Source organism: Gracilinanus agilis, chromosome 2 (assembly GCF_016433145.1).
Source record: "Gracilinanus agilis isolate LMUSP501 chromosome 2, AgileGrace, whole genome shotgun sequence".
Lineage (NCBI taxonomy): Eukaryota > Metazoa > Chordata > Mammalia > Didelphimorphia > Didelphidae > Gracilinanus > Gracilinanus agilis.
Genome location: NC_058131.1, coordinates 114,772,651 through 114,784,839, shown reverse-complemented (window position 1 = coordinate 114,784,839; position 12,189 = coordinate 114,772,651). Strand labels below are relative to the sequence as shown.

Below are 12,189 nucleotides of genomic sequence, written 5' to 3'. Positions count from 1 at the left end.
CTCTCTCTCTCTCTCTCTCTCTCTCTCTCTCTCTCTCTCTCTCTCTCTCTCTCTCTCTCTCTTAGTTTCCCTCCTACCTATCTGACCCTTCTTTCTCTGTCTTCTTTGCTGGATCTTCCCCATCCCATTTTCTTTAACCACAAATGTCCCTCAGGGTTCTATCCTGGGACTTCTTCTCTTCTTCCTTCACACTACTTCACTTGGTAATCTATCTCAGCAGCTCCCAGGGACTTAATTACCGTCTCTATGCTAATATTTCTCAAATCTACTTCTTCTGCCTCAAAGTCTCTGCTAACTGCCAATCTCACATCTCCAACTGCCTTTCAGACATCTTGAACTGGTAGACCTCTTAAACTCAATATGTCCAAAAAGGAATTCATAATCTTTCCTCCTACAGTTTCCCCACTCCTGTCTTTTCTATTACTATAGATGGCAACACCATTCCCCTTACAATAGGAGGGTTGGACTAGATGGTGCTCTAAATCTATAATCCTATGATGGCCAACCTCCCTCTTTTCACATATAAACTAAGGCCCAGAAAAATGACAGTATTGATCCAAGATCACAAAGGTAAGTAAATAGATAGCAGAGCTGCAGTGTTTATTCAGTCATGTCCACTGACTTCAAAACTACAACTCTTTCAATTACACTGACACTTCATGAGATTTGAACCACTGTCATTACTATGTTTCCATCCTCCTGCCAGATTTGTAGGAAAGGAAAGTGGGAATTCTGAAAGTAACTTCAATTTAACTTCAATGTACATAACTGGTATTTATTTTCGACCAGCCATTCCAACAAAGAACTTACAAACTAGCAAATTAGCATTGTGGAGGTTACTTATTATATGATAACATTTACTTTCATTCATTCATCAGTGTCTATTATATGTAAAATACTAGACTAAGCACCTGAATAGCCATAAGGAAGATACAAAAACATAGTTCTTACCCTCAGTGAGCTTTAAATCTAATAGGAGGAAATAAGATAAATACAAGTGATTCTGATAAAAGATAGATTGTAAGTGCCATGTTGTAAGAGTTTGGGGATAAAAAGAAATTACTTCTGTCTGAGAGGAACAAAGGTTTCCTAAAGTGTCCGCATTAAAATTGCACCTTAAAGGTAATAGGTATCTCTCCAGGCACAGTTGGAAAAGATTGTATTCTAGGCAGATCAAGCATGAGTGGACACAGGAAAATTGGGGACATGTTTCTGGAAAGATGAGTAATCCAATTTGGCTAGATTGTACAAAAGGAAAGAAGTATGCAAAAAATAAGTTGGAAACAAATCATAATAAATTATCTTGAATGCCAGGTTAAAAGAGTTTAAGCTTAACTTAACAGGAAATGGGAAATCACTGAAAAAGGTGTCAAAATCAAACCTTTGCCTTGGGCTCCACTTGGCCATGCTATTTCCTGGGGCACCAAGGCTAATCACCTGGGAACCAGGCTGGAGAACCTTTGAACCCAGAAACTTTTCCTTTCCCTATTTCCTAACCATTTCCTGATCACCAAAATCCAACTTAAAGAACTTTGACCCCCAATAATTTTCAATCTCTGATTTAGCTTAGTTCACCATGTCTGGCAATCTACAGTAGTCCTCAAGTCCTAATTATATCACCCGCTTCTGCCACTGCCACTTATCTTGTGCCCAGTTAACAACTACAAGGGGAGTAGCAAGCTGTGGTTGCTGTGAGGAAAGTGCTTTGTAAACCTTAAAATATTATATAAGTGTAAATTGTCAGTTCTTAAGTTGCATCATTTCTATTTCTGAGGGATCTCTAACATTTGATCTCCTCCACATTCTCACCATCATCACTCTACTAGAAAATCAGGAAATCTTAATTACATTATCTTTCTACTAAGAACTCTCAGCTTATATTTTTCTCTATATAAAATCACAAACTAGAAAGTGCTACATGAATATCTGCGTAAGGTCTCGTTTAATCCCAAGCAAAACTATGGTATGGATATTCTTTTGGTACAGAGACAATACATCATCTTTTTGAAGATACTGAATTGTCTTTTAAGAGTTTATAACTAGCTAGTGCAAACTGCAGTTGGATGAGGTGTCATCCAAAAGGTAAATATATTTCAATAATAGGTTCCAAGGGCACATGGACAAGCAAATCAAAAACTAATTAGAAATTAAATAATATGATTCTACAAAACCAGTTAGTTAAAGAAGAAATCATAGAAACAATCAATTATTTCAATGAAGAGAATGACAATGATGAGACATCCTACTAAACTCTGTGGGATGCAGCTAAGGCAATACTCAGGGGGGAAATTTATATCCTTGAGATCAATCAACTGGGAATGCAAATTAAAAAACTAGAAAGGGAACAAATTAAAAATGCCCAGCTAAACACCAAATTAGAGATTATAAAAATTAAAGGAGAAATCAATAAAATTGAAAGTAAAAGAACTATTAAATTAATAAATAAGACTAGAAGCTGGTACTTTGAAAAACAAACAAAATTGGCAAATTACTGGTCAATCTAATTTAAAAAAGGAAAGAAGAAAAACAAATTAACAGTATCAAAGATGAAAAGGGAGACCTCACTTCTAATGAAGAGGAAATCAAGGCAATCATTAAAAGCTATTTTGCACAATTATATGACAATAAATATAGCAATCTAGGTGAGATGGATGAATATTTACAAAAATAAAAATTGCCTAGATTAACAGTAGAAGAAATAGAATACTTGAATAATCCCATATCAGAAAAAGAAATTGAACAAGCCATCAAAGAACTCCCTAAGAATAAATCCCCAGGACCAGATGGATTCACAAGTGAATTCTATTAAACCTTCAAAGAACAACTAATTCCAATACTATACAAACTATCTGACATAATAAGCAAAGGAGTTCTACAAACCTCCTTTTATGATACAAATATGGTACTGATTCCAAAAGAGAAAGAAAACCACAGATCAGTGTATTTCCTTAATGAACATGGATGCAAAAATCTTAAACAGAATACTAGCAAAGAGACTCCAGCAAGTGATCACAAGGGTTATTCATTATGATCAGGTGGGATTTATACCAGGAATGCAAGGATGGTTCAACATCAGGAAAACCATTCACATAATTGACCATATCAACAAGCAAGCAAACAACCAACAAAAACCACATGATTATCTCAATAGATGCTGAAAAAGCCTTTGACAAAATACAACATCCATTCCTATTGAAAACACTAGAAAGGTTAGGAATAGAAGGACCTTTCCTAAAAATAATAAACAGTATATATCTAAAAACCATCAACAAGCATCATATGCAATGGGGATAAATTAGAAACCTTCCCAATAAGATCAGGCATGAAACAAGGATGCCCACTATCACCTCCATTATTTAACATTGTACTAGAAACACTAGCAGTAGTAATTAGAGAAGAAAAAGAAATTGAAGGTATTAAAATAGGCAATGAGGAGACTAAGCTATCACTCTTTGCAGATGATATGATGGTCTACTTTAAAAATCCTAGAGAATCAACTAAAAAGCTAATAGAAATAATCAACAGCTTTAGCAAAGTTGCAGGATACAAAATAAATGCACATAAATCATCAGCATTTCTATATATTTCCAACACATCACAGCAACAAGAGGTAGAAAGAGAAACACCATTTAAAATCACCCTAGATAATATAAAATACTTAGGAATCTACCTACCAAAACAAACACAGCAATTATATGAACACAACTACAAAACACTTTCCAAACAATTAAAAGTAGATCTAAACAATTGGAAAAACATTGATTGCTCATGGGTAGGACGAGCTAACACAATAAAAATGACCATTCTACCCAAATTAATTTACTTATTTAGTGCCATACCTATCAAACTACCAAAAAACTTTTTTTCTGAATTAGAAAAAACTACAACAAAGTTCATTTGGAAGAACAAAAGATCAAGAATATCAAAGGAAATAATAAAAAAAAAAGTGAAGGAAGGGGGCCTAGCAGTACCAGATATTAAACTATACTATAAAGCAGCAGTCATCAAAACAGTATGGTACTGGCTAAGAGACAGAAGGGAGGATCAGTGGAATAGACTTGGGGTAAGTGACGTCAGCAAGACAGTGTATGATAAACCCAAAGAGCCCAACTTTTGGGACAAAAATCCACTACTTAACAAAAACTGTTGGGAAAATTAGAAAACGATATGGGAGAGATTAGATTTAGATCAACATTTCATACCCTACACCAAGATAAATTCAGAATGGGTGAATGACTTGAATATAAAGAAGGAAACTATAAGAAAATTAGGTGAACATAGAATAGTATACCTGTCAGATCTATGGGAAAGGGAAAATTTTAAAACCAAGCAAGAGTTAGAAAAAATTACAAAATGTAAAATAAATAATTTTGATTATATTAAATTAAAAAGGGTTTGTACGAACAAAAACAATGCAACCAAACTCAGAAGGGAAATAACAAACTGGGAAAAAATCTTTATAACAAAAAACTCTGACAGAGGTCTAATTACTCAAATATACAAGGAGCTAAATCAATTGTATAAAAAATCAAGCCATTCCCCAATTGATAAATGGGCAAGGGACATGAATAGGCAGTTTTCAGATAAAGAAATGAAAACTATCAATAAGCACATGAGAAAGTGTTCTAAATCTCTAATAATTAAGAGAAATGTAAATGAAAACAACTCTGAGGTACCACCTTACACCTAGCAGATGGGCTAAAATGATAGCAGGGGAGAGTAATGAATGTTGGAGGGGATGTGGCAAAATAACTGATACAACCATTCTGGATGGCAATTTGGAACTATGCCCAAAGAGCTCTTAAAAGACTTCCTGTCCTTCGATCCAGCCATAGCATTGCTGGGTTTGTACCCCAAAGAGATCATAGATAAATAGACTTGTACAAAAATATTTATAGCCGTGCTTTTTGTGGTGGCAAAAAACTGGAAAACGAGGGTATGCCCTTCAATTGGGGAATGGCTGAACAAATTGTGGTATATGCTGGTGATGGAATACTATTGTGCTCAAAGGAATAATAAACTGGAAGAATTCCATGTGAACTGGAAAGACCTCCAGGAATTGATGCAGAGTGAAAGGAACAGAGCCAGAAGAACATTGGACACAGAGACTGATACACTGTGGTAAAATTGAATGTAATGGACTTCTGTACTGGCAGCAATGCAATGATCCAGGACAATTCTGAGGGATTTATGGAAAGGAACGCTACTCACATTCAGAGGAAGAACTGCAGGAGTGGAAATACAGAAGAAAAACAACTGCTTGAACACATGGATTGATGCGGACATGGTTGGGGAGGTAGACACTAAATGACCACACCAATGCAACTATCAATAATATGTAAATAAGTCTTGACTGATCACATAAGTTAAAACCAGTGGAAATTCATGTTGGATATGGTGCGGGGTGTTTTGAAGGGGGGGTGAAGGAGAAAGTAAAAACAGGAATCATGTAACCATGGAAAATTTTTCTAAAAAAATAAAATATTTAAATCTAAAAAAAAAAAAAAAAAAAACAGGTTCTGTGATTTTTTAAAAGTCTCTGGTTTCAGGTTTTAAACAATGATACATGTATAACCCAATGGAACTGCCTGTGGGCTCTAGGAGGGAGGGAAAGAACAGAATCATGTAACCATGGAAAAATATTCTAAATAAATAAAATAATTTTTTTAAGTCTCTGATTTCATACTGTGCCTCTAGGCTTTTAAAAAAGAACACTCGACTTCCTTCAAGACTCAGACCAAATCTCATCTTCTATAAAAGTCTTTCCCCTTCCCCCATTGTATTTCTTTATATTTCTTCCCTTTTTCCCCTTAGTATAATGCTTGGCACATAGTAAATGCTAAATAACTTGTTGGCTGATTTAACTGATGAATCTACCTTAACCTCCCTTCCAACAACTTGATATTGTTTTTTTAATATTCTGAAAGATACAATTCAACTTATTTGGTTTTCTTTGTAATCCTGTGCATTTTACTTTCTGCATTTAAACATATTATTCTAAGGAGTAGTTCATAGGATGCCCTAGATTGCCAAAGACCCCCCTTCCTCCCCTCCCCCCCACCCCTACCCCCCGCAAAAAAACCCACTAAGAACCCCTGGACATTAGACTAAATCAAACACAATAAAGGAGGTACATACAGGAGCTAACTGACTGCTTGTAGGACATCCATCAATTCCCAAGGTAGTAAATGGGTATGTGGTAAATTCTGTCATCTGCTCTTTTTCCCTTACCAGCTGAAATTTGCCCTCTAAACTTGTTTGGTTGTATCCTACTCTTCTGTGACCCATTGGGGTTTTCGTGGCAAAGATACTGCCATTGCCTTCTCCAGCTCATTTTACAGATGAGGAAACTGAGGCAAACAGGGTTAATGACTTGCCCAGGGTCACATAGCTACTAAGTGTCTGAAGCCACATTTGCACTCAGGAACACAAGTCTTCCCGATCAGGTCCAGTAATCAATCCACCTAGCTGCCTGGGTTGCCCGGTTTCCTGATGGACCTGGGGAGCAGGGCAAGAGGGAATAACTCAGAAATATGAGGAGCTCGCAAGGTCCTCTCTGGTTCCAGCTGGTACCATTTCCAGGGATTTGGAGAAGGGGACGGGAGGATCTCCTATCCAAAGGGTAAAGATTAGCAGAGGAGCCCAAGCTGGCGAAGTCACCTGGGCTATTTGTTCTGCTTAACTATGCATGGATATTGTCTTTTTAATTGGGTCAGCAAGCATTTAAGAGCCAATCATGTGCTGGGTAATGAGAAGAAAGGTTTGTTCATTGAAAATAAAATAAAACCGGGGAGAGGTTACTGGGGTTCACAGAAACTCGGAGAGGTAGCAAAATTAGGACCACAACGCCGAAGTGAAAGGCGATGCCCCAGATTTAGGCGAAGACTGCTGCGGGGTAGACTGGGGTTGGGTGGCATCGTGCGTAACACGTCACGGCGCAACACCGCACGGCGTGGCGCGGAGGGTTTCCACCCACGCACCCAGGAATCAGCCTCGGTCTGGAAGCTGTTGGGACTGTGGGAGGAACCCAGAGGGGCAGGACGGGGCGTGACGGGAACGGAATCAGTACCTTCAGTAACCCCCGCATCTTGGCCAGGAAGGGGCGGAATTCTTCAGGAGGCACGTCTGGGTAAAGCTGGCTCCGTAGCAGCTCTTCTGTGATGCCCGAGTGCTTGTGAAAGGTGCTTTGGGCCAGGCCGTTCAGCAGGCCACTCAGGGGCTTGGAACTCTCGAGTTCGCCCGCCATAGTGACAGCCCGTTCTGTTTCTCGCCGGCTGAAAGCAACTGCGGCTGAAAAGGCAGGGGAGGTCCCTGCGCCACCTGCAGGCCTAAAGCGGCTTTGTACTCGCTGCATCAAACTGGATTGCCAACCTCCCCTCCCCTTCGCTGGGCTGGAACAAAATTTGGCGTATCACGTGAATCCTATATACCAGAAATCGCAACGATCCTATGAAAAGGGGGGAAAAAAACCACAATTCCTAGAAAGTTGAACAAGGAAACTACTTAATATTTTAAGGAAATCATTGATAATGAATCAATATGAATATTGACGGACCAAATGCTATCCTCCATATTATATCCTATTTATCGTATATGTGAATCTATGCCTCCTGTCACACATACCTAACCTTCCACCTCCAGCCTCCAACCCTCACCCTAACCTTCCGGGTCTAAAGCCATAATCAAATCAGCCCTGGCATTGCTCCTGAGAAGAGTGAATCAATTAACTATTCTGTGGCTCTGCTCAGTATCACTAATTAAACCAAAATACCCAACTTAGCCATCTTTCACCTATTTAGAATGCAAGTTCCTTGAAGGCAATGACTCTGCTTTTGTATCTGTATTCTCCAAGACTTACCCCAGTGCTTGGGACATAGTAAGCATGGGTTTTGTTTTGTTTTTTAAGTTCATTAAAAAAAATTTTTTTAAGATCCTAGATTTGGGTATAAGAACCTGCTATTTGACAAAAACTGCTGGGGAAATTGAAAAACAGTATGGGAGAGATTAGGTTTAGATCAATATCTCACACCCTATACCAAGATAAATTCAGAATGGATAAATGACAAATATAAAGAGGGAAATTATTAGTAAATTAGGTGGACATAGAATCATATACCTGTCAGAAAGGAAAGAATTTAAGACCAAGCAAGAGATAGAGAGTATTACAAAATATAAAATGAATATTTTTGATTATTTTAAATTAAAAAGGTTTTGTACAAACAAAACTAATGCAACCAAAATTAGAAGGGAAGCAATAAATTGGGAAAATATCTTTATAACAAAAACCTCTGACAAAGGTCTAATTACTCAAATTTATAAGGAGCTAAATCAGTTCTATAAAAAATTAAGCCATTCCCCAATTGATAAATGAGCAAGGGACATGAATAGGCAGTTTTCAGATAAAGAAATCAAAACTATCAATAAGCACATGAGAAAGTATTCTAAATCTCTTATAATTAGAGAAATGCAAATCAAAACAACTCTGAGGTACCACCTCACACCTAGCAGATTGGCTAATATGACAGCAAAGGAAAGTAATAAATATTGGAGGAGATATGGCAAAATTGGGACATTAATGCATTGATTGCTGGTAGAGTTGTGAATTGATCCAACCATTCTGGAAGGCAATTTGGAACTATGCCCAAAAGACTTTAAAAAACTGCCTGCCCTTTGATCATACCACTGCTGGGTTTATACCCCAAAGAGATAATAAGGAAAAAGACTTGTACAAAAATATTTATAGCCTCGCTCTTTGTGATGGCAAAAAATTGGAAAGTGAGGGGATGCCCCTCAATTGGGAAATGGCTGAACAAATTGTGGTATCTGCTAGTGATGGAATACTATTGTGCTAAAAAGAATAATGAACTGGAGGAATTCCATGTGAACTGGAACAACCTCCAGAAATTGATTTAGAGTGAAAGGAGCAGAATCAGGAGAACATTGTGCACAGAAACTGATACACTGTGGCACAATTGAATATAATGTACTTCTCTACTAGCAGCAATGCAAGAATCCAGAGCAAGGCTGAGGGACTTATGAGAAAGAAAACTAGCCACATCCAGAGGAAGAACTGTGGGAGTAGAAACACAGAAGAAAAACAACTGCTTGATCACATGGTTCAGTGGGGATATGATTGGGGATGTAGACTCTAAGCAATCACCTCTAGTGCAAATATTAATAATATGGAAATGAGTCTGGATCAATGACACATGTAAAACCCAGTGGAATTGCTCATTGGCTACAGTAGGGGGGGTCGGAGGAGGGGAGGAAAAGAACATGAATCATGTAACCATGGGAAAATATTCTTAATTAAATAAATAAATGTAATTTTAAAAAGAAAGAAAAGAAATGATAAGTAAATTAGGTGAACATAGAATAGTATACCTGTCAGATCTATGGGAAAGGAAAGAATTTAAGACCAAGCAAGAGAGAGAATATCACAAAATGTAAAATGAATAAATTTTCATTACATTAAATTAAAAAGGTTTTGTACAAACAAAACCAATGTAAAAAAATTAACAATACAATCTTGCAGATCTTAATGTAATAAAACTATTAATACAAAGGGTATAAGCAAAAGATATAGATATAAGTGAAAACTTCACAATGACTTACTAAAGGCAAGTAAGAAATCTCAGAAACTATTTGAAAGGGGCAATTCCATGGCTCTGTAGATAGAGAGCCAAACCTAAAGACAGAAGGTCCTGTCTTCAAATCTAGTCTCAGACACTTTCCAGCTATGTGACCTTGGGCCAGTCACTTAAACCCAATAAGTTAGCCTTACCATATTCCTTTTAAGACAGAGGTTAAGGGTTTGGGTATATATATATATATATATATATATATATATACATATATATATGTATATATATATATGCACCCAGGCAGATGTAATTTTATTTTTCTATAATAGTTCCTATCCCTTAAGATTTTCTACCAGACACCCTTGAATATTAAAAGCAAGAACTCAGAATAATGGACTAAAAGTGGACAGATAGCCCTTTTTATTTAAAAATTTCTAAGACATTAATCTGCATGGTACGCCAACAAAATTTGGAGGGCTAAGGTTACTCAAAAATTTTCTGACCAAATGATCAAATTTGACCTATCCTGAAAAGTCTACATGTTCTGAACGAACAAAGGAGAGAGAAATATGGGACAGCTAGGTGGTAAAGTGTATAAAGGACTAGATCTGAAGTTAGGAAGATTTGAGTTCAAATCTGGCTTCAGACACTACATGACCCTGAGAAATTCACTTTTCCTTTGTTTATCTCAGTTTACTCATTATAAAATGAGGATAAGAATTATGTCCACCTCCTAGAGTTGATATAAGGCTTAATTATTCTTAATTAATTATTAAGTAATAATTCTAAATCACATAACAGTGCCTAGCACTTACTAGGTGCTACAGAGATATTAGATATTAATATTGTTATTATTATAATTTAATCTGTGATTTCATATGCTTCACAGAGGGATTCTGCCACACCATTGAACAGAAAAAGGGAAAAGGTCACTTTCTGCAGTTGTTACCACTTACAAGAGAATAAGGTGGAAAAAAATCAAGAAAACAACCAAATATTTTCAGAGTAGTTAGGTTGTGTCTTATTCTCCATCTTACTAGAAACTGAGGGCTCATTAGTCCCAATTGAATTTTGAGGTAAAATCATTCCCTGTGCATTACAAGTCTATGTGACATTTTGTGGTGGTGGCATTACTTTTCAAGAGACAAAAACTGAAGCAAGAGAGACCAACACAATGCAGACTCCTTAATCCTGTCACATAGCTCATTGCTGACATCTTTTTTTTCCCTCTAAGACCTTTTATTCTGTCTGGAACTGTGTTTAAAGGGTGTGTTATTATGCTGCTTTTTCAACAAGCTAGAAGGTAATGAGATGTCAATTGTCAAGTCAACAATAAACACACTTTGTCTACTATGTGCAAATACTAGAGAGACAAAAAATGAAACCATTCCTGCTAATAAATTTTGTGTACTATATTTCTTAAAATCTTTTTAAGGATAAATAAAAATGCAGGATTCTATCATATTTGGGGGGATTTTGAAGTTGGTAATGCTGAGAATGTGATTCTTAGTGTGTGTGGTGTGTGTGTGTGTGTGTGTGTGTGTGTGTCTTTTGTAATAAGGGAATTTTAGGATGTAATAAGGGGATTGAAGAAGGATGCAATATGAGGCTGAAGCTAGGGGTAATAACTGGTAGGAACAGGGAATAAGGCAAGGCAAGGGACCCAAGGCTGAAGGTAATCAAGGGAATAGACTAGGTAGTAGGGAAATTAAGGTAATATAGTGGATGAGGCAAGTATAATGATGAGGGTTGTTAGTTGAGGTGGTAGGAGAAATAAGGGAATGTCTGAGTTAGGGAGTATAACACTGAGGTGACAAGGGTTGCAAGGGAGAGGATGAATTAATCTAAGGCAGACAAACAGCAGCAGAGAAATATAGACTGGGACTTAGGTTAAAGACAAAACACTGAAGGGAAATAGACTGATCCCTTCAAGTAAAAGGACATTTTACAGAGCCAAGTTAGAGTCAGCCAAGACAGCTTGAAACTGACCTCAGGCTTTTGTTAGTTTCACAGGAAGGGACTAGTATTGAAGTACACTTCCTTCAGAATGGACACCTTCAGCTTCCCTCAAACTCCAGAGAGTATGTTATTCCTCTCTCTCTTCCTCTCTCTCTTACTAATTAACTAATGAAGTAGCCAAAAGGTCTTGTTTAAACACAAATGGGGTTTATTGTCTTCTAGGATATATTGGCAGGGTAGAGGATTAAGGTAGCCCTAACAGCCACTTAGAGAAACCTCAGGTTGGGGAAGGGAAGCAGGAACATGAGACTGAGAAAGGACCTGCCTTAACTCAGCTCTCAAGGTGGGTTTTTTAATCAATGGGGTTTGGAAGATGGATACAAAGACTCAATAGATAATTTGTTGCCAGGGTAGGAATAAACTATCACAGATTTGAAGTAACTCTCAGATTCACTCTCCTTTTCACTCTTCTCAGACATTCAGGTAGGGGAAATGAAGGTAGGAATAAGGTAGGGTAGGGAGGATCAAAGGATTTAGCTAAATTAAAAAATTTTCAAAGAAACTGCAAATATAGGCCAGGTTTCAATCTAAAGCAGGAGCTCAGCTGGACCCTGGTTCCCTGCACGAGTTCCCAGGACCAACTGAA

At 37.3% G+C, this 12,189-nt stretch overlaps 1 protein-coding gene across 2 annotated transcripts in view; it reads right to left on the bottom strand.

Moving 5' to 3' along the window:
- The window catches only part of COMMD1 (copper metabolism domain containing 1), a 292,169-nt gene extending 284,815 nt beyond the window's left edge, over positions 1 to 7,354 (bottom strand). The window contains exon 1 of one of the 2 annotated variants that reach the window (XM_044663368.1): positions 7,070 to 7,354. In XM_044663368.1, the coding sequence (XP_044519303.1) occupies positions 7,070 to 7,354 (285 nt within the window). The remainder of the gene's footprint in view (positions 1 to 7,069) is intronic. The other variant, XM_044663369.1, reaches the window with a different exon arrangement.
- Positions 7,355 to 12,189: the final 4,835 nt, after the last annotated feature.